The sequence below is a fragment of the Phragmites australis genome, chromosome 5 (genome assembly GCF_958298935.1).
Source record: "Phragmites australis chromosome 5, lpPhrAust1.1, whole genome shotgun sequence".
NCBI lineage: Eukaryota > Viridiplantae > Streptophyta > Magnoliopsida > Poales > Poaceae > Phragmites > Phragmites australis.
The window spans coordinates 39,879,754-39,902,100 of NC_084925.1; the positions used below are offsets into that span (position 1 = coordinate 39,879,754).

Below are 22,347 nucleotides of genomic sequence, written 5' to 3' on the forward strand. Positions count from 1 at the left end.
GCGGAAGGGAAAAGCAAACCAAAGCGATGGATGTCCTAGCCAGTAGCCCCGGCCCCTTCTTCCCTGCCGCGGTGGCTTTGATCCAATGCAACGTCCAAAAGCAAAAGCAAAGCACATCACAGCACAGGGGAGGGGACAGTGTCAGAGTGTGTGTGTGAGAGAGAGAGGCCAGCTGCTGCTGCATACGTACCGAGACGTTATTCCAAGCTCGCATTGAACTGCTCCAAAGGATCCCAAAGCACCTGCCTTTCTCGCGGTCCGATGCATTCAAAGATCTCTGCGAAAATAAAAATGAAGAGTGAAAAGATGGGCAGCAGCAGCATCATCATATCAGCGGGCAGTTCAGCACTAGGCTTGTGAAAAATGCAAAGGAATTGCTCGATTCAAATCAGCTACCTTTAGCTCCATCAATAAAAGGACCACACTCCCTCGGTGCCCAAGAGACACCCAAACGGCCAAACCATTTCTTAGAGGTAGAGCAGGCTAGTTTCATAGTTTGCGAGAGCTGAGAGGCAGGCAGAGGGAAAGAGAATGTCTTCTTTACCTCAGCCCACGCTGTACTACCCCAACTCCGTCATGCACGCGCAGCCGGCCACCGCCGCGTCCAATGGCTCGTTCGGCCCGGTCTTCGCCGTGCTCGCGGTGATCTCCTTCCTCGCCGTCGCCGCCTGCGTCGTCGGGCGGCTGTGCGGCCGCCGGCTCTCCAAGAAGAAGTCAGCTGATCAGGACTTCTACGGCTCCAATCCCGTCGGCGGCGACCTGGAGAAGGGCTTCGAGATCAAGTACCCGGCGATGAAGCCCATGGCGAGCTCCCGCGCCATGATCCATGACATCGACGACGGCTTCGAGATCAAGTTTGCGCCAGGGAAACCTGCAGCCTGGAAGAACGACAACAGGCCTCACAACAAAGGGCATCATCATCAACCCCAGGTTGGCATGCCGAAAGGCTACGCCGTGCCGAAAGAGTATGCAGGTTTCAGATATCCTGCAGATGCTGTGGTCAGGCAAGGGCAAATAAGGGGCGGGACATTCATTCCTGCAAAGCCTAGTACATGACCATATAGTAGGTTAGGTTCACAACTCGATTGATGTATCACATATGATACAATCTCTCATCATCCCTGGGCAATAGCGTTTTCATCTTCACTCGGGGGCAGTGTGCAAAGTTTGTACTACTAGTTCCAGGTACTTCCATATTGTACCTTGTACATTAACCCATTAAGCAGTGAAGAATATCTCGTTCTCAAGTGGTATGACTTGGAAGCATCAATCGTCCACAGGGTCCTGGGGTGCTTCATTAGCCTTCCGTTTGATGGTGATGACGGGACATTCAGCATGCTTAACGCAGAACTCGCTCACTGTACCCACGAAAACTCTACAAGTAGCAGCAACAAACCATTCAGATTCTATGCAAGTAAATTTCCTATGGATTTTCTCACTGGAATGAATCATAATATAATGAAGAAACAAAATCGTTTGCATGACTCCCATAATCTAGGAGTACGACAAATCAGATGAAGATGCTCTGGTTCATATACTGCAGCACGGTAATAAATTTCATTCACCAGGGGGGGGGGGGTTCAAATGTATACTGCAGCATGGTAAGAAACTTTAATTTATCTCATGCTCTTGAAGGCAAATCCCCAGGAACAACCATATTGCGCAGAATTCTACCTGTTGTATATAAGTTCCCATTATCTAGCCCATAGTAACTAAATAACACCCTGTGAACACCAACACAATTAAGGCCACCTCCAACAGCTTCGGTTTCCAGCTGCGGCTTCACTGTGCAAGCACTGTGCTGTCCTTTTGCCTCTCGGCATCCAGTTCTATAGGGATACGGATGGAGTTGAACGCCGGCAAAATTGCGGACAGAAAAAGAAGACCGTTTTACTGTAGCTATTGAATGACTGTGGGTTCGAGGAGAGAAAGAAAGTAATGGAATGTAGGAAATATGGTAACTGCTGGAGATAGAAAAAATAAGTAATACTGTAATGGTATTAGATGATGTTGTAATAGTGTTATAGTGGATAAATTTTTAAAATATCTACTGGAGATACCCTAAGTAAATAAAACTTACATCAATCCTACAAAGAGTTGCATAAAAGTCATGCGTGATGAAGTTACATTAGATCCCAAATACACCCTCATTTGGGATAAAAACAATTACTCAATAAGCATTTTTAGTCAAGCTACATAACTAATATTGCCTTTAGCTACTCACTACATATCAGTATCGAATAGTAAATCAAGTATTCTCTCAACAATATCATCTGAACTGTAACCAAAAAGCTCAACGACTAAAAAAAATTTTGCAAATAAGTAGGTGAAAGTTGTCTGAGTGGATTACACGACTAGTTCTGGACAGACAGTCCATTACATCATAAGGAGATTTGATTAGTTCTAAAGGTATAGGCCACTAAATTACCAAGTCTTTCTATTAGTACATTATCCAAAAGTAACATCAATATAATGTTTATCATTAGGATTAGTGTATACGCCTTTCATAATAGGCACACTCTACTGCTAATTGATTTGTATGGCGACATCTTGTCTAGGGTGCACGAATATAAAAAAAAATCTTTCCATATAATCATATGAAGACATTATAACATGCATGCTCACAAAGAATAACAATACAAACTTGCATCCTGCATGCACTATTCACTTGGAAAGTTGAGAAACAGACTATCGTAAGTTGATTTGAGCACCAACACAACCAAAAGGAGAAGAATGTCATGATCATAACAAAGGCCATAATTACACTTCATTAGAAGCAGGATGACAAAAGTAGACAAAAGAAATAGCCATGTTTTTCTTGTTCCTTTGGTACCTTTTCCGTTTACAAAATATTGTCATGAAAAAAGTATTCATATGCTCGGTGACTATCTAAACCACTTACAAAAACTTTTTCTTTTATAAAGGTACAACTTTAGCTATCTTTTTTTACAACGAAAAATGAAAGTAAAATTGGGGTACATATTTGCTATGTCCACTATAAAGGATGAGGTGCAACTCAGCCCATTAGAACAGGACAATTGAAAAGAGTTCAAGGGTATTAGATAACATTTTACTGGACTAACAGAAAAATCTTTACTGTGTAGTATTCAACACCCCAAACAAAGGAAACTTAGGAGAGAGAGAGAGAGCTCTCCGGTTCACAAACAGACCTTGCTAGTTTAATTAGAAACCACAGTTCAGTACCTTATAAGACTCAAGCACATATCATCCTAACATGTTACAGAAACATCACACCACCAATCGAAGTTTCATGTATATTGCAAATCAAGCATAGCATTTCATTTCCCACCTCCACGTTACAGTCAAGATCCATAAATTCAATATTAATTGTGCTTTTAGATGTTAGCTGCAATCCTTTTTTTTAATTGACATGACAGTCAACATAAATCCGGGGGTGAAAACTCTTGCTCCTTTTACTATTGTTCTGTTAGATGGAGCATTTCTCACCCCGTGGAGCTTGAAGCTTCTAATGCGAAGCTCCTTTGTTTCTTCCCTCTTTCCTAGATCTCCATATAACTATATAAGCAAAATACCCAATACAACATGCTGTGAAAAGTGGCTAACTAGTTACTATCTGACAAGTTCAAATGAAGATTGAGATTTAAGAAATAAAATCCTTCAACTAATCTTAAAGCTATGTGCTTATGTACAACTTGAAAGAAAATTAACATAATCTTCTAATAGTGTGTGAGTGTGACATATAGGGTACATCAAGGTACCAAAAACACAGCAACATTTTCCTCATGCTACATCAAGGTACTGAATAAAAGAGACAGAAAAAGCAAAATGCTGAAAATCACCGCCCGTAACCACCAGACCTGTCATGCGATGGGCTAAGCCAGACCCAAGCCTTGCCTGGACTGGCCAGGCTAAGCCCAAGGCCTGGTACAGAGCCCAGAAAAAGCCCAAAAATATTAATATTTTCTTATTTTCCATAAAATTTTATTATTTCCATGAGATATTATCAGAATATATTGGTGAAAGCTACATTATTCTATTTACTGTTTCTCAGGATGGGCAAGCCTGAGTGCCTGACAATCCTGATTCCTAGGCTTCAGTGTGGACCAGGCGACTACAATTAAATCAAGTGCCCAAGCAGCACCAACAACAACACATTAGTTGGTCAATCTAACCTTTGTTGCATAATGCACAGTAGAGACAATCGTAGATCTTTGGATAATCAAAGAGTAGAAAAATGTAAGAGATTTGTAACACAGTGAGCAGGGAGCATGGTAATGTGAGAAGTTGAATTACCCACATCATGCATTTTCTATCTTCCTTTCAACGCTAAGTGCACCTCACAACCTCCACCCCCCCCCCCCCCCCAACCCAAAAAAATACTGAAACACCAAGTTATGCTGATAGAGTATTCCAGTTACCTCTGAAATGGCCCAAGGCCCCTATTTCCCACAACTAGAAGGTCAGGCTGGACTCTCTTCACTTCGCTGCAGATAACCTCCTTTGGATCCCCATGTCTAATCCATGCCTCGCATTTTATCTGCAACACAAATTAGATAAAAAGACCATTATACACCAAAGAGGAAACTGCTACCAGCTGGAGCCTACACTACTGATGAAAATCAGTAATTTTTCTGAGCAATAACCAAGTTCAATTACCCCTAACTGATGGCATTGGTTTACAAAGTACTCAAGCAAGTGGAGCCCTCTTATTTTGTCTCTCTGCTTCATTTGGTGAAAGTCCGCAGGTGATGCATAGATGCTATCCATGTCATCAAATCCTTTTGATTGGCAACAAAACACAAATACCCAGTTCAATATCAACATATTCGAGCATGTAATCAATCTTCACCTATTGTACAGAAATATAAACTGGGAAAATTTTTAAAACCTCTAGGCGCTAATGTATGTTCCAAAAGTCTTGTTTCAGTTCATACATTGGACGTTGGAACAACACAAAAGGTTGGCTAAGTTCATGGGATAAATAATTAACTGATTTCCAAACTACCACAACAGATGATCCCTGAGCCTGATGGAAGATCTCTAAGCAGGACTTATAATGAGATATTAATTTACTCCAACTTTCCTATATCAGCTATATTGTGTTGTAATAAGATACTCCAATGAACAACAGAAGTTTTCTAGCCAGACCACTTAGTAGCACATGAATCAATTTCATCTGGTACAGCACCAACCACAAACTGGCTAAGTTCATAATGAGTCCTTTTCTGATCAGAGCCAAATGTACAAAATCAAATGAGCCCGAAGCCTGATAAAGATCCCCAAGTGGGACCTATGTAGCACACAATTTGTTTGTTCTAACTTTATCATATCAGCTATATTGTGCTGTAACATAAAACACTCGTATGAGCAGAAAAACTTTCTGTCCAGATCTTATAATCACTGGATTGCTTCATCTTGCAGTCAGGCGCAGATGGTATAGCAACAACAAAAGAAAGGTTATGAGAATAAACAAAACAAGAAAATTATGGCATCAAAAGAAGTGCCCTCTAAACTTTCATGATGCATAAATCCTCTGTTCAATTTCTGGTATCAGCTAAAAATGTATCATGGTCCCCAAAAAAATACTGACATACAAAAGTTCGATTTAGGTCTAATCATTTGCATGGACAGAAACTAGTCTATCTTGTACAAAAGCAGGAGTGTGGAATTAAAAAAACAAAACAGAGCGAGAGAAACGCATCAAGTTTTCAACACACAAGGCCATCGATCTCAAAATGGGATAAAAATGTAGTACACGGAAATAGGTCGCAAGAGCCAAATGCAACTGCAAGCCTGCAACAGCAACATTTCTAAACAACATAAGCGAGTAAAGAGTTGCTAACAATATTCCTGATAGCAGAAACAGAGTAAGGTGATATGGTAGATAATGTCTCAAAATAAGAAGTGGGGCTGTAAGCTTCATGAAACCCAAGAGTCTATAGCATGCGATTTGATCACAACGAGATGGTCTAAAGGAGGAAAAATCAGTATGGAAGCCTCTGGTTAGAGCATCGTTGATGCACTGACAAGATGTGCACAACCAGTAGCACAGTAACACCTTCCTTTGCAAAAACAATCAATACCATGTTCCTGTAAGTATTTGCAATGTCATTGAGCATTTGCCTAGCTGAATGGTCGTAATATAAACTATGGAGTCAAAGCAGCATAAGCTTCCACCTTCAACGGCATTCTGTCAAATGCCATCCGTACCTTCGGAGACACCAGCATCCCACCTTATCCGTAAGAGGCTGGCCACGGGCCATTTAGGACCAAGTAAATTATCAGAACCCATTTGCTGACTTTCTTTAAAATTCTAATTTGCTGTAAAATCACATTATGAAATCAGCCTTTGAAGACGAGGTATTCAATACACCCACCAATGATTTTGCGCCTAATCCAGATGTTGGGCCAACTAACACAACCAACACCGCCTGCTATGAATAGCCTAGAGCCTACTTCAAGAGTTCATAACATTGACTAGTTCTGAAACAGAACGAGTTCCACATAAAGCACCTAGGCATAGAGCACTATGCAGCCAAAGTAGGATGCTGTGAACAGAGACGAAAGCCCAACACATCAGAAGCTGAAACACAACTAACTATAAATATCAAACACTACACGGGTTGCAACAGCTCGAGGATCCGCCTACATAAACAGCGAGATTGCAGTGAGGACATCAGGACAACATCAACCAACACTACCGTGCATTTCGTCGAACATCGTCAGTGCGTGGTACGAATAACTACCCGTGCTCGGAAGAGAGCTAGTAGCCTAGTACCCGCATCGCGACATTGCCTAAATAGACACCAACGCGAACGCGTGAATCGAGAGAGAACATACGCATTTATCGTGATTTCGTCGAGCAGCACGCGCGCAGCAAAATAGACGAGCAGGTCTTAGGGGAACGGGGCACGCGAGTGTACGTACCGTCCTCGTCGGGGACCTGGACGTGGAGGAAGAGGAAGTTGAAGCCCCCGGGGTTGGAGCGGACGAGCTTGGAGAGCGTCCAGTCGAAGGCGGTGCGGCAGCTGATGGAGGGGTACGGGTACCCCTTGAGCGACGACTCGTTTACCGCCATCATCACCCGCGTCGGCGCCGACGAATCCGCCATTGCAGCGCACGCCTCGCCCGCTCGCTCGCGCTGCCTTCCTGGGCAAGAAGGAGAGAGAGTTTTGGGGGAAATTTTGAGTCGAGGACAAAAAGCAGCATGTGCTGTCTCTTTCTTTATATCGGCCAACGAGTTCCCCTCGTTTTGCTAAGTCTACCCCAGCAGTGAACCAAACGAGACGCTACAAGCCCTCAATTTTATTTTTCTTTGTGAAAATTCGTTTTGTAACACCAAAGATCACTGGTTTCGAAATATACCACTGAAATAATATAGGTCTGTAAAATATCATCACATGTTTCCTTATTTAACATTTCGTCAACTTATCCATCTTATCGTTAAGTAGGACAAAATTATCTTGATAACTTTTGCTCGCTTATCTCCCTCGCTTGCCCTATAGCTCCATATATCTATCATGTCTCTATGGCTACATCGAAGATAGCAGCAAGGCTGAGCACCTCATCTTCATGATGGAGCAACCTTTCATGACCAGATTCCACCACTGTTGAGATCCATCGTGCCTACATAACCCCTGCCATCGAGATCCACATTGGCGAGCTCCGTCACCGTCAGGTTCAATGATGACCTGCACTATTGGGATGCACTACGCACGGGTTCCACAGCTTCCTGCACCGTATGTGGAGGCGATTTGGGATTCAACGACACCGTTTGCATCGTCGGGATCCACCTAAGAGCGAAAGCGACTAAAGGACATGACTACGGTGGCCGTATAAGGCGTTGTGAGGAGGGCAACTAGGCGAGCAGCTTGGTTCAATGAGCATGGGCACATGAGCAAAGTTGTCATTTCATATGTGTTACATGCTAGAAAGGAAAAGAAAACGTGCTAGAGGCATACAGAATGTGATATAATGTTAGAAAACAAAACGGATGCATATTTGGATGGTATTTCATAGACCCATATATTTTTTCGGTGATAAATTCTGAACCTGGTGATCTTTCGGTAGTACAAAGCAAGATTTCCCTTTTATTTTCCTTTGTGAGGATCAATCTCTCCATTTTCATGTGCACAACGGTGTACGTAGTTAGTTATATATAATCTTGTGTATTATTTAGTAGCATATATATTGTAAAGATTTAAAATAATGTTTATCGTTAAACTAAAATCATATTTGGCACAACTATTACTTCGGTTTGTCAAAAAAAAAGAGAGGCTAAAGCGTTATCAAGCACTAGAATCATGTAGCAACTTATGGGTAAGATCAATCTGAGCCATAACTTTTTGCACAAATAGAAATCCTGTCTTGGCGAGCACTGGTGTATTCTTTCTTACCCTTAGAAATGTTCTATTCTGTCATTTGCCATTGCTCAGTTGGAGATCTATCACGATTTCCCCTTTGATTCAACTTTACTGACAATGTAAATTTTCTATAGTATAAGAGGTGTTCTATTTTTTTTGCGTGTTTTAAACCTCATTTTTCTGACTTCATGACCTTTTAGTCTAGTTTAGACAAGACACACTTACATACATATCATAGATGAGTAACCAATAGTGCAAAATCACTTTTGGATCATTGTGGATATTATTTTAGCAACAGACGACACTTGTGTAAAATTAAAATGCTGCGCCATTTTGTTTTAAAAACTACTCCGCCATTTCATTTAAAAAAATGCTCCACCATGGCACGAGTCTGGTGCGTTCCAGTGTGCAGGAAGCAATATCTGCTTTCCGTTAGCCATCGCTTGAGTGCTACTGATCTCGCTGTGATCCCTTGAGGCACTTTCGAGACGTGCAGCGCCAGCGGTTGCCAAGTCTCATTTTGCCTGGGAGCGCGTGGTCCTGACGGGCCAACGTGGCAGATAGCAGCACCCTCGCTGAAGCGGCCGAGTGGGCCCAGGGTACACGTCACTCGTGTTCCGCGTAGGGGCAGAGCACCGGCTCCTTCTCCCACGTGGGCTCCTTCTCCCACGTGGGATCTCGCTGCCTCGTAGGCATATAATTACAGATGCCTAGTCCAATCAGTCATTGACGGTTCCTTTCAGAATGTTGGTAGATTAATGACAAATTTTGCTCAGTGTGGGGTTTTTTGTTATATGATATATTTTTTATATATTTGTTTCCAGATATTTCAAAATTCTGACTATTTGCTAGAACGCACTAAACCTATTAAAATAATATTTTTGGTTGAAGAGGAGAGAAGCGCTATGAATATATAATTTGCACCTATGTATGTGAGTTCACTTTGCGGTGTCTTCCGGCCTTTGCTCCCCCGCCGGCTCTTGCTCTCCTCTTTCATCTTACCCATGGCACAGCTGCATCCCTTCCATCTCACCCATGATTGCCCAAAGCAAGATCCAACACCAAGCACAACATTTTCTCGTGTTAATGCTCCTCGTCCTCCATCTCTCCCTCCCCCTTGCTGCGCACATGGAGGGGAGGTTGTCGAAGTTAAAGCCGCCCTAGATTCATCGTGTCGAACAACGTCTCTAGTATCGTGACACGCCTAGATCTAGCTTCCCATAGGTATCAGCATCATTTGCCTCCTACTTCCTCTGTCATAGCTCATCCCTCCTACACCGCGATGAGCAGGATGGCAGTGACGATAGGCAGGCAATTGAGAACCACAAGAGTGCCATGGATTGATGGACGGGAGCGACCGGGATCCCCTGACTTCACCGTGGGTCACTAGCGCGTGGGGCCAAGCCCACACGTCAGTGGCGAAGTCACCATGACTTCGATGTCAGTGGGATCCCGGTCCAGACAGGAGTAGCCTCCATCGTTAATGACATAGCATTCACTCCTCCCCTTTGTCCTTGCCAATCTAGTAGCCATGCATGCCTATGGCAACTGCAAAGCATGGATCCGTGATTCCACTTGCTACCGACGGCCTCTAGTCCAACATCCACAATTACCGGTGCTGGGCTCGACACACAGAACCTTGAGAGGTCACATCTCCACCACAATCAAATGGTCTTCGAGGACTAAAAGTGTCAAGATGATCCCTGATATTAAATCCGGGGTATATCGGACGATGGACGTGTTAATCTATAATTTTATTGGATGTGTATATCGAACTAGACCCAAAAACACAAGAATGTATCTAGGTTCAAGCTTCCTGTGGAATAATAGTCCTACATCCTGTGTATTATCTTATGAGTTTGGTGAACTTGTTACAAAGTGTCTTCTCTCTTTTCTTACAAGCAGGATCTTTATCCCTTTATATATCAGGGGAAAAGATGTTTATACAAATGGACTATGCTAAAACAGGTAACAAACCTACGCCTGACGAAGCCTGGCTATTTCTAGCTCATTTTGATGGTGGATATGCACGCACACCCCGCTCTGATCGTTCTGCACACCCTGTACCATCACCGAACGTCGTCACGCTCACCCGTCAGACCATCCCGCGGTATTAAATGCTACGGGACAGGTCACTGCAACACCACACCGCCCCACGACCATACCTCACTGAAAGCCAACGTCTAGGGAAGGAAAATACTTGAGTGACCAGCATTAAATGGGGCTTGACTGGTTAGATGAGTACCTGCTTTACGACTAGAAAAGGCTGGCCACATGAGTACCTGCTTTATGACTAGAACATTAATTTCCACTAGACCCGAGGGATTTTCGGTTCTCCACGTGTGACCTTTTGAATATCTCATGGATCAGACCCCACGACAGTTGAGATACCGCGTCGGTCCTTTAAATTGGAGTACTCAGGGTTCCCAACGAATCCTTTCGTCATCTCCCTTAGCCTCTAAGCCTTCGCACTCAAAGCCCTTCGTCTCCATCTCCATTCTTGCCCTCGCTGCATCTTCAATTTCGTCTGATGGCATGCACCAGCAACGAGATCGCCTTCCCTGATCCAAGTGCGACGAGGCGAGGCTAAAGACGATGTACGATGACGCTCTACTCACTCGCTGCCTTTCCTCGGGGTATCGCGATGGGGATAACACCCGCTCCCCGCTAGGGAGAGATCGTGTTGTTTGTCTCATTCTACTTAGCGGGCCTCGTGCCAGTCTTCTCTGAGTTCTTCACCACCGTCATCTCCTTCTATAAGATCTGCCACCTCCATCTGAACCCTAACTCCATTATCATGCTAAGCATCTTTACACCTATGTGAGAACTTTGTCGGAGTCAAGCCGTGCCTCGACCTCTTTCAGTTCTTCTACACTTGCCGGTCGGTGACCTGGTTGCCCATCGAAAGTTGTGGGTTTCGCCTTCACGATGATGTCATGGACTCCTACATTGAAGTGGGTCTCAAGTCGTCGCGATCGGGCTGGAGGGAGAATTGGTTCTACCTCATAGCCGATAGTTCCTTGGAGAACCTCCGTGTACGGAGCGCTCTAGCGCGGGTTAAAAAAACTAGGGAATTTGCCCGCGACTACCCTGGAGCTACTGACCGTGGCCCAACGTGTTGGCCATCTTTGAGAAGTCGAGCTGATAGGGTCAGATGTCATCCGTGACTTCATTAAGCGTCAATTATGCCCCCTCCAGAAGCGAGCACATCCGATGTTTCTGTAGGGAATATGAGAGAGAATCCATTCGTGAAGAGAAACCGTTGCAGCGCTGAAGGAAACAAAAATCCCTTCGCGAAGGGAATCCGTTGGAGATGGTCTAAGGGAGCTCGGGGTTCCTCTGGCTGCGGAGCCCACTGTGAACCCTGCCGGCCACCATCTTGACCATCCCTTACAGTGGACGGGGTGACAGCTGTCACAGTCTGGCGCCAGGTGGTCTCTATCAAGATGGCAAGATAACACAGCCACGATGCTACTACTGACCCCTCCGGTACTGCCACCAACGAGTGGCTAAGAAGTACTCACGCAGTATGCAAGTTCTGCACGAGGGTCATGGTCTCGTAGTCGAGCCACTGACCATATAGCAGCGAGACATCGTGAAGGGGAAGCCCCCGGTGCTCGTGTTCCGTGTGCAGTGCAACGGCCTTGAAGACGTCGTCGCCAAGGTCTCTACCTCATGTGGGTGTTCCTCCAGGTGGCATTGCTGTTACTAGGGCAACATGTGACCATCTCCATGCCTGACGCTAGACTAGTTTTCCTCTTGGCCTACTGCCTGGGGCTCACCTCCGGTTCCCGCGGCACGAACGTCGTTGTTGCCCCCCGTTGCATGGGCCACTATGCAAACCTCACGTTCGATCTCAGAGTCTTTGGATTCTAACTCAGTGTCCCATGCTTGGATAACATCGGACTCATCTGGGTTGTACCCCATAATGAAAACCTCACGATGGTCGGGGTCCTCTGAACGAGACCCCGCAACCGTCATGGATCTGAATGTGGGTAGCCCAACCATAACCTCCAAACTTGCAGAAAACGCGAAAAACACAACCCGTACCTGGCGCGCCAACTGTCGAGGGATGATCCCTGACAATGAATCCGGGGTATACTGGACGATGGACGCATTGATCTGTGTTTCTATTGGATGTATATCGAACTAGACCAAAAAATATAAGGATTTATCTAGGTTCAGACCTTCCATAAGATAATAGTCCTATTTTATGTGTATTGTCTTATGAGTTGGGTGAACTTGTTACAAAATGTCTTCTCTCTTTTCTTACAAGCAAGGTCTTTACCCCTTTATATACCAGGAGAAAAGATGTTCATACAAACGGACCGTATCAAAACAGGTGACAAACCTACGCCTGACGAAGTCTAGCTATTCCTAACTCATCATGATGGTGGGTACGCACGCTCACCCCGATCTAGTCGTCCTGCACGCCCTGTACCACCAATGAACATCGTCGCGCTCACCCGTCAAACCATCCCACGATATTAAATGCTATGGGACGAGTCACTGCAACACCACTCCACCCCACGACCATATCTCGCCGAAAGCGAGCACTTGTGGAAGGAAAATACTCGAGTGAGCAGCATTAAATGAGACTTGGCTGGTTAGATAAGTATCTGCTTTGTAACCAATAAGAGTTGGTCACAGGATTTTGCGTTGTGACCAAGGGTTTGGTATCACGTGTCTCGCCCTGGTCACGTGATGAGACCATGATCTTGATAATACCTACTATCGACTGACACTTAGCGACGCAGGACCCGTCTCGTGAGACAACTCCTTACCTATTACAATGACAAAAAGATTTGTGGCTCAAAGGAAAGTGAAAGGGGAGTTAAGAGGGTGACAGGTGGGGCCAGGGCACTAGGTTGTTTTAGAAAAAAGGATGACAAGGGCATGTCAGTCATTTTGAATTATTTCCCTCTCTTGTTCATCAAAATATTATTTTAATCTTTAAAGTCTTTTTTACCAAATAGCTACAGTTTATAGTATCCGACAGCATACATAAAAAAGCGTGTACTGATTGGACTCGATGTTTTATTTTCCTTTCTCTGAAAGGGCAGGGGTGATCAATAATTGGTACGGGATACTTCTGTCGCTGTAGACGTCGGGCTGAGCAAGCACAACGTTAACAGACTAACAGTAAATTAATTTGCATGTTCTAAGTTCCAGCATGCAGCTGGTGCGGGAACTCTTTCACCAACTTCACCACCTGGTTGGCATCCATCACGTATCAGGCTATTAACGGTGTGATGCTAACCGGTTATGAAACCGTATCCGTGAAAAATACTTGCGGGCTTATATCAAAACTCGGATTATAAGGACTTTATGGGCCATATATAATTAGAGGAGAGGATACAAAAATTTACTAATCACTACGTTAAAATAATAAGAAAGTGAGTCTCTTTCTACATATATGTCTATTTATGTTTAGATATATTATTTACTGTGTTAATGATGAGAAATGAGAAGTGTAAGTTTCTAACCGCTGAGGAAGTGCTTTTTCAATGCAATCTACACCCACCGTTAAATATGCATTCTCTAAGGATACATATGAGGACTCACATAATTCACACGCTAGTAAGATACCTATACATCGTAACGGTTTTCAAATCAGATGCGTAGAAAGTCAGGTAGGTGGGTGGCAACATACAACCATGACGCGCAAGATTCTGCCCAAAATCTGATCATGGCTATTCATTTAACTCTCTTTAACCATCACGAAAACTAATTCTAACGGTTATCATCATAATGTGTAAAATCTGTTTTCGCTAGGTTACTCAACCAAACAAACATGTATAACCCTGACAGTCATGCCCGTCAGTGATGCATATCTGTTTGGTGGACTCATTCCTACTGTTACAACCAAGAAAGGAAGAAAATGATGTCCAGCATATTCAGGCCCAAATATATTTGCAACAATGAATAAAAAAAAAGAACGTATAGACATGCATGTTGCATCTCATTGATAGTACATCGCATCGAAAGGGGCTAACTAATCTTCAACCAATGAATTTTCATTTTTCTCATGCACAATATGGACTTGTATTTCATCACGTCTTCTGCAGAACCACACGCATAAAGAAAAACAGTTGCGGTTATCTGTGATGCATATGTGCTTTAAATGGATCCAATACACCTTATGATGAGGTGAATGACAGCCTATGGACTAAACTGGATCAGGCACAAGATCAGTCAGAATGAAAATAAAAATAATTGCATCCCTAAAAAAATAACTAACCATGAATTACTGCTCACTCTATGGAAGACCATGCATGCAAGTAAGAACATTCTGTCATACTTAGTCTAAAAAAAGGAACTCCCTATGATGGACGCGTGGAGCTAATAAAAAAATTAGTATGCACTGCAAGATCATGTTTTAAGTTTGATATTCCAACTGATGCGTACAAAGACAGTAGCAGCAGCTCCAACAACTAGTAGAGTCCGCACCTTCAATATTGTATACTTCAGGTAATGACAATGCTTATTACCGGCTAGCCATAATTTATTTCTTCTGAATTCAAACAAGCCGCTCCCACATCCTTAGTGTCCTGCATCTGCACACGTGGTCAGGTACTAAAATTCAGAAATGAATCGTCTCAGCAAGTGTTCCAGTAGTATATTTTTTCCTCATGATATGACGAAAAGGAAAGTCATTGTCAATAAACTCTCTATTTCTATAAGCATTTGAACCAACACATAGTGAGCAAGTTAGCTTGCTACCATATACTATTGAACAAACCTAAAGCTTCAATTTTGCTCCCTAGTCTGACAGTTGGATTGGAAACTTTAAGAATATATGAGATTGCACACTCAGCAAGCAGCGGCTTGGCAGCAGGAATGGCATGGTCCGCAGCCTCAGTGTCATTTAACTCTCTTCAACCATCAGCAAGCGCTTTAAAGCTTCAATTTTGCTCACTAGTCTCTGACAATTGGATTGGAAACCTTCGTAGCAGCCACCGCATGCCGCGCCATGCTCGAACAGCGCCGTGCTCAGCCCCACCATCGCCATCCCGTACCCGTGTTTCCCCAGATCCCTATCGTGCTCAGCCCCACCATCGCCATCCCTACAGAGTGTGACAAGAGCGGAGCGCAGTACCGTACTGAGGGGTTGCGGGAGCTGTCGAAGGGGATCCAGTTGCGGCGCGGGTCGGCGGGGTCGCGGAAGTGCATTGCCGGCAGGAAATGGAGGCACCCGAGCACCAAGATGGTGGCGATGGCCAGCTTCTGAATCCCAGGCCACGGCCGCAGCTGCGGGTCGATGTCGGCGTGGAAAGCGCGTTGCTGCCCGCGAAGAGGCTCCTGCGCCCCTCCGCCCCTCGTGGCGCGGGGTGCAAGTGGCTCACAGGACATTATGACGCACATTTGAACAGCATGCACAGCTTGAGTACTGAGATTAAAAAAATATGATTCCGGACTGAATAATAAGTGTATAGAAGAATGATAGGATAGGGCACATGCAATCAGGGCCGGTCCGGAGGGGTCGAGCGGTGCGATCGTCTCGGGCCTCTAAAATTCAAAGGTCATATATGTATATGTATATTTTGTATATCGGTGTAAAAATAAATTAAAAAAATAGATCTAGGCGATTTATATTTAATAATGGATCTCATTTTTAATCTCGCATCGAGCAACCGAAATATCAGGACCGGATCTGCATGCAATACATAAACTTAAGTTTAGCAGGATGTAAGCTTGGCTTTGAATTAAAGCATGAAAAACCTTCTTTGCACGACCAAAAGATAGTTAAAAGCTCATCGTTTCCTGAAGCCATTTGGAGTTTTTGGGATTGATATGGCTAACCCACCACTATGAGTACTGCCTTTGGTGCCATTGGTGCCGAACAGGAATAAATACCGCTCCACGGCTTCAGCCAGTAAATACCTCAACTCTTCATCACTTAGAACTGTGCAAAAAAGCAAGACCTTGTCCTCAAAATCATGAAAGTTCTCAACTTCCCCACTTTGATCAATGAAATTAGCTCATACAGTCATACTGCAGGAAGCTCCATCCAATTCTCATTATTTTTACCTATGCAATTACAAACACAAAGGGCGTGAATAAGATCAACTGAACAAGTTATCTGCAACAATGACCAACAGAGCTCTACGAATCCATGCCTATGAGTTAGTCCACCCCACTGACAAGTCTTCGATTAGTTGAAATGACACTAAGATATATGGATAGCTCTCGCTGCACAAACCTGAAATCAAGGAAAAGAAACAATATTTTCAGTATTAATTGGACGACGAGAAAGAATTGTTCATGCACGGTACATACTACCAGAGAGAAAAATCTTCCTTCATCTGATGTAGAAAACAATCAAAATTTGGTCAATATGAAGGATAACCAATAGAACCTGAAAGCAATCCCAACAAGATTCCAATCAGGAAAGCGATAGAACTCAAAACGCAAATCCCCAAAACCGAAATTTCTGCAGAAAACTCGAACCTCCAGGCGCCGCGATGCAGCTGAACACAAGAAAGGAGACACCAGCGCTGATCTAAGGATCGAACGCTGGTGGACAGCGTACCACCGCACGACTTGGGGCAAACTAGCAACGGCTCGTTCTCGTTAAATATGCATTTTTGCATCGTTCGAAAAAAATATATGTATTTTTGCACGTGAAGCTTAGCACCTGAGACCTGACCTGGGAGCTGCTCGTAGAGCAGTTGATAAAAGCTCAAGGTGAGAGCTAGCCGGCCAGGAATTTAACATCAACAAATTGGCCTCCTAAAAGGCCGGGTCAAGAGACCCTTATGTAAAAAAAACCTGAGACCTGACCGCCCCGGAGGCCCGGACGTTCGTTTGTCCACGAATACGCAGCCAGTTCGGCCCGCACAACAGAAGTGCTCCTCCGAGGCCTAGTGTCTCTGGGCCGTCACATCTGGGTCACGCTCTCCGTCTGTCGGACACCTTCTACGACACCGTGGGCTCACGGGCCCCACCGATCTCGCGAGGCTCTTGGTGGGCCGACCGCCAACCGACGCAACGGGACAACAAAACACACCAAAACCTAGGGCGGCGGCGGCGAGAACCACGGTCCGGTCCGGCGGCGCGGAGGAAGGCGAGCACCCCTAGTACGTACCCGCACCTCGCGCTCTACGATGGCGGCGCCTCCGGCCACGGCTTCCGCGCCTTTCCGGTGCCTGTCCGGCGCCGAGCCGCGCTGCGCCGGTCAGCGGAACCTCAGCTCGCTCGCCGTCTCGGCGCCTTCGGTTGGCCTCCGACGAGGTGGGAGCCGATGCCTCGGCGTCCGTACCAAGGTGAGCGTGAGGCGAGATTATCGCGTCTGCAGCTTTAACCGTGCGGCTCTAAGCGTCATTGACTTCCTTTGGCTTGTTTAGTGCTTCCAGTAAAACCCTGCACTCGTCTCATCGCTAATGAGGGATTCTGAATCCGCTATGTTTTCGCCTGCTGATGGTTGTTTTACCACCCTGGAATTGAGTTACCCCGTGTTCTCCCGTGCAGGTTGCCAGTGGCGTGCGGAGTGCCAGCGTGGTGGATGATGGAGGTGAGTTGTCTTTCGCTAATTCGCTCGCTTATTCGTCGCGTGGACTATTCTGTATTGCGATCTTAGCAATTATGTACATGCACAATTTGAGGGCTCGGTGATTTCTGTTTCACCGCTTTCGAATTTTTGGTGCAGTGCAAAGGCCGTGGAAACTGAGCGATGCTCGTCTTGTTCTGGAGGACGGCTCGGTGTGGAGGGCTAAGTCTTTTGGTGTTTCAGGAACACAAGTTGGTGAAGTGGTTTTCAACACATCTTTGACAGGGTAAATCATCTAGGACCGACTTCTATTTTTGTCTGAGTGGTGGCATGTTTTGCCTACTTTGGTTGAGTATTGTTTGTTTGCTCAGTCAACTTGTGCTATTCACTCACGCTAAAAAAAATTGCGCTATTCATTCAGGCAAGCTTCATGATAGGTGACTATCAGATATTTGATGGGGTAGTTGACAGTTAACTCCTACCACTTAATCTAATCTCTATCATATCGTCATATCATTGTACCCATATCACATACTGGTGCAACTTGGTCATATTATATGTGACAAATGAACAGAAACCTTTAAAAGTATGTTCCAGCTTCCTGTTAATCCATTGTGTTTGAAAATTTCAGTGCTGCAAGATAACAGAACCATTAGGGGTGAATTGTTGAATTCTGATAGTCCTTGCAATAAAAAAAATGCATACCTTTATTGAGTCCAGAAGATTCAGGGAGTGGTAATATTATTCAGCATATTTGATGGAGTCACTGAGGCCTGAAGATACTGAGGATAGTGAGATTATTCAGAAATTACATGACAGATGGCTGTAGCCAGGCTGATTGAGCTTGTTGGTTGACACAGAGGTCTACTAATTTTGGCATTCGGAGTGATCCTTCGTCAATCAACTCTTTTGTACTATTGAAAAAGATCCTTTTTTTTTTGTTTTACTGCAGCACTATCTCAACACGCTATTACTCTAGCGTGATTGATTATTTGCTTTAATTTCATGTTCTGGCACTGCTGTTGTGATTGCTTTGGTGATGTATCCTATACACCATTTTATATAGGACTAAGAATTGCTACTTGTGTGGTTGCAGCTATCAGGAGATTTTGACTGACCCAAGTTATGCTGGTCAATTTGTCCTGATGACCAACCCCCATATTGGAAACACTGGAGTTAACCCTGGTATGCTATTCTTCTACTTGAGATGTAAGATACTTTCTTGACAGTTAAGCATGAAATAAGTAGAATGCTTTTTGCAGATGATGAAGAATCAAAACAATGTTTCCTTGGTGGCCTAATCATAAGAAATCTAAGCATTTGGTAAATTTTTCTGTTTTAGCACTGGTTGACATTTTGAGAGAACCTTCCCCATTTTTGTTAAATTGACATTTTCTTTTGTAGTACTTCCAACTGGCGGTGCACAAAAATACTTGAAGAGTATCTGATTAAGAGGAACATTATGGGAATATGTAAGTGATAGTATGTAACAGTTCTCTCTCACTCTCTCTCTCCCCCTCAACTCAAACATGCAGAAAAATCTTTTAGTTCACCATGGATTTGCTTTTTACGCAGATGACGTGGATACACGTGCCATAACACGAAGGTTAAGAGAAGATGGTAGTCTTATTGGTGTCTTGAGTACTGACCAATCTCGGACAGACAATGAGTTGTTGGAAATGGCCCGAAAGTGGAAAATTGTTGGTATGTTAAGGTTTCTTCGTGCATCAGTTTTTTGAATCTCCCATATGTGATTCTCTTTATGATTCTAAAAAATTAGGCTTGATGCAAACACATGTCACACCAGTCTCCAGTGCTAAACCTAAATGGTTGCAGGATTTTCTACGAAGAACTAACTTCATATGTATCGATGTCTTGATGCTTTTGATTACGATGCACAGTATGATCATATAACTGTCTTTTGATATCATCAGTGTTGACTTTATAAAGAACTGGGTGCCATCGGGAACTTTGGAAATCGTTAAAATTCATCACTTGCAAAATATTCCAATGCATGTATCTGGGAAAGGAGAGAGAAAGATTTGAAAAAAGAAAGAAAGAAAACACAATGCAGAGCACCTAAACATATCCACTTTTTACTTGGTTCAATCTGTTGGAGCACTTAGATTTCCTACTGTTTCAATGAAGTGATTTTGTCCGTTCATCCAGACATTATTTACTATATGTGTGAAAGATAGTTCTTCAATACTGCTTGCTACTGCTTCTACGAGTCTCTGGTAGATTGTCAGTTATGCTGTTGCCATCTGCAAATGACCTTTGAATGCTGTTTAAGCTGTTGATCACTTGGTCATAACGAAAGGAGCTTTCATGCTGATATTATGCAGGAGTTGATTTGATTAGTGGTGTCACATGTGATGCTCCATATGAATGGTCAGACAAGACCTACTCAGAATGGGAGTTCAAGAAGGATCAGCCAAGTGGAAATTTTCATGTCAGTATTGGCACTCTTTTTTTCATGATATTCAAATTTCAAAATAAACCTCATACCTGACATTAGCTTCCATTTCTTCTATAGGTGGTTGCTTATGATTTTGGAATCAAGCATAATATTTTGAGACGTTTGGCATCATATGGATGCAAACTAACTGTTGTTCCAGCAAATTGGCCTGCTTCCGAGGTACTTAATTTGAAGCCTGATGGTGTTCTTTTTAGCAATGGTCCTGGAGATCCAGCTGCAGTTCCCTATGCTGTGAAGACAGTACAAGAAATAATAGGGAACGTTCCTGTGTTTGGCATCTGTATGGGCCACCAATTGATTGGGCAGGCTCTCGGTGGAAAGACATTTAAAATGAAATTTGGTCATCATGGGGGAAATCATCCTGTTTGTGATCTCCGAAGTGGACGTGTAGACATTAGTGCACAGGTTTGTTCCCACTTCTTGCTATTTGTGGTACTCAGGGCCTATTTGGTTTGGCTTTTCTCGAATCAGAAGCCAGAAGCCAAAACTCAATTGTGAACTGGCTTTTGAAAAGCTGAAAAATTTACTTATGAGAAAATGAACTAAAAATTGAGAAGCTGGTTGAGAGGAGTTTTTCTGGCTTTTGATGTGCTGAATAGCTAAAAATTTATTGCAAAAGCCAATAGCAAAATATCATAAGCCAGAAGCCAGAAAAGCCAAAAGCCTCAGTCCAACCAAACAGACCCAAAATGTGACTCATGTCTGTTCAAAATCAAATATTCTTTTATTTGGGTGATAGAATCCTGATCCTCCGAATGTTAGTACAACTAGGATACAACAAGTGCAATAGTATGATAAAGGGCTTGTTGATGTGGTTTCTTCATTTCAACCGAAAAATCGTTGGTCCTCATCATGGGCTTTAATGAGTAGTTTTGTTTAAATAACTACAATGTTAGTCTCTCTCGTGCAATACCACTGATGTTGTATGACCTGTGTACCTGTTGGGAGTTGCTGCACTTCTTTCAACTTTTCCTTCAGCAAATTTGAGTTGCTCAGACTTTTGATACAGAATTGTAACTTTGCTTTGTTAGTCTATTGAGTAAATCCAATCAGCCAGTCCAGCCTGCTAGATTGAAAATTATATACACGAAATAATTTGAGATGAGAGTGTAGTCTTTACCGAAAATGAGTGCGCTACTGTTAGTATCCGTGTTATTTACTTTTCTTTAACTCTTACTTTTGGTGGTCTGGACTCACTGTTATTGTTCCTTTTAGTTGTAATGCTCGCATAGCAGTTTGTTTGGTCTGCATTGACCTAAAGTATGATTTGTTTTCTCTGCAGAATCACAATTACGCAGTTGACCCAGAGTCACTTCCAGAAGGGGTAAAAGTAACGCATATCAATCTGAATGATAATAGCTGTGCCGGCCTTCAGTACCCCAAGATGAAGCTTATGTCTCTTCAGTACCATCCAGAGTCCTCCCCAGGACCGCACGACTCTGATCTAGGTACAATTCTTTCAGTAATATTCTTGTAAACTCTTCTTGATATACAACCTGCTGTAGAATGCATTTTAGTGTTCTTGTGCTGATGTTGTGAATTTGCTTTTGTGCTTTTACAGCTTTCGGTGAATTTATAGAGCTCATGCAGAACAACAGATTGTGAGGAGTGAGGAATAATGATACATGGAAAGGTTTAATACCTGTATCGGAGCTCCTTTGCAGACTTTGCTGGGATAAGTTCAAAATAATTTGTTGTATCTGTAGTTTTTTGTCTTCCAAATGCCCTAGTTCTTGAATTTTGGACGACTTGAGAATAAGATGCTTTGGACATTGTACCACTAAATCGCCTTTTGAAATTCTTATTATGGCAACAAGATGCCCCTTGTTCCATTATCAATCGCACCGTATGGGACACACGAATTATGCCTTACGAATTTCTTGCGGACGAGTAAAGCTGGTCACGAGTACCGGTAGAGGTAAAGAATGGCTAGCAAGTAACCACGACCGGTCAATGGATTACTTTTGTTGTTCCAGGCTAATCTGATCCTTACATGGATATGCACAACGTTGCTGTCAACTTTTTAATTTCTG

At 43.6% G+C, this 22,347-nt stretch overlaps 3 protein-coding genes and 1 long non-coding RNA gene across 4 annotated transcripts; 2 read left to right on the forward strand and 2 right to left on the reverse strand.

Annotated features, from left to right (window-relative positions):
• Positions 1-414: 414 nt before the first annotated feature.
• LOC133919637 (uncharacterized) lies at positions 415-1,247 on the forward strand. Its single transcript, XM_062364090.1, has one exon. The coding sequence runs from the start codon at positions 532-534 to the stop codon at positions 1,054-1,056; it is 525 nt and encodes a 174-aa protein (XP_062220074.1). The 5' UTR covers positions 415-531; the 3' UTR covers positions 1,057-1,247.
• On the reverse strand, positions 1,010-7,179 carry LOC133919636 (universal stress protein A-like protein). Its single transcript, XM_062364089.1, has 4 exons — positions 6,910-7,179; positions 4,639-4,760; positions 4,401-4,519; positions 1,010-1,375 (listed from the first exon to the last, which is right to left on the reverse strand). Exons 1-4 carry the CDS (start codon positions 7,091-7,093, stop codon positions 1,267-1,269), a joined length of 534 nt encoding a protein of 177 aa, XP_062220073.1. The 5' UTR covers positions 7,094-7,179; the 3' UTR covers positions 1,010-1,266.
• LOC133919638 (uncharacterized) lies at positions 5,811-6,899 on the reverse strand. Its single transcript, XR_009909942.1, has 2 exons — positions 6,160-6,899; positions 5,811-6,072 (listed from the first exon to the last, which is right to left on the reverse strand). It is a non-coding gene; the product is annotated as an uncharacterized LOC133919638 (long non-coding RNA).
• A 10,145-nt stretch (positions 7,180-17,324) lies between the features above and the next one.
• On the forward strand, positions 17,325-22,153 carry LOC133919639 (carbamoyl-phosphate synthase small chain, chloroplastic-like). The gene is made up of 11 exons (XM_062364092.1): positions 17,325-17,611; positions 17,817-17,859; positions 17,995-18,121; positions 18,932-19,020; positions 19,098-19,158; positions 19,240-19,307; positions 19,411-19,539; positions 20,181-20,287; positions 20,372-20,719; positions 21,597-21,762; positions 21,876-22,153. The coding sequence occupies exons 1-11, from the start codon at positions 17,453-17,455 to the stop codon at positions 21,917-21,919; spliced, it is 1,341 nt and encodes a 446-aa protein (XP_062220076.1). The 5' UTR covers positions 17,325-17,452; the 3' UTR covers positions 21,920-22,153.
• The last annotated feature ends 194 nt before the right edge of the window (positions 22,154-22,347 follow it).

Bases quoted from the DNA above. Each gene is read 5' to 3' on its own strand.
- LOC133919637 (XM_062364090.1), top strand. From the start codon at position 532: ATGTCTTCTTTACCTCAGCCCACGCTGTACTACCCCAACTCCGTCATG.
- LOC133919636 (XM_062364089.1), bottom strand. From the start codon at position 7,093: ATGGCGGATTCGTCGGCGCCGACGCGGGTGATGATGGCGGTAAACGAG. The intron at 4,761-6,909 runs GTACGTACACTC...GCCAATCAAAAG, and splicing joins CCAGGTCCCCGACGAGGACG to GATTTGATGACATGGATAGC. The intron at 4,520-4,638 runs GTAATTGAACTT...TTTGTGTTGCAG, and splicing joins ACCAATGCCATCAGTTAGGG to ATAAAATGCGAGGCATGGAT.
- LOC133919639 (XM_062364092.1), top strand. From the start codon at position 17,453: ATGGCGGCGCCTCCGGCCACGGCTTCCGCGCCTTTCCGGTGCCTGTCC. The intron at 19,159-19,239 runs GTAAATTTTTCT...TTTCTTTTGTAG, and splicing joins ATAAGAAATCTAAGCATTTG to TACTTCCAACTGGCGGTGCA. The intron at 21,763-21,875 runs GTACAATTCTTT...GTGCTTTTACAG, and splicing joins ACCGCACGACTCTGATCTAG to CTTTCGGTGAATTTATAGAG.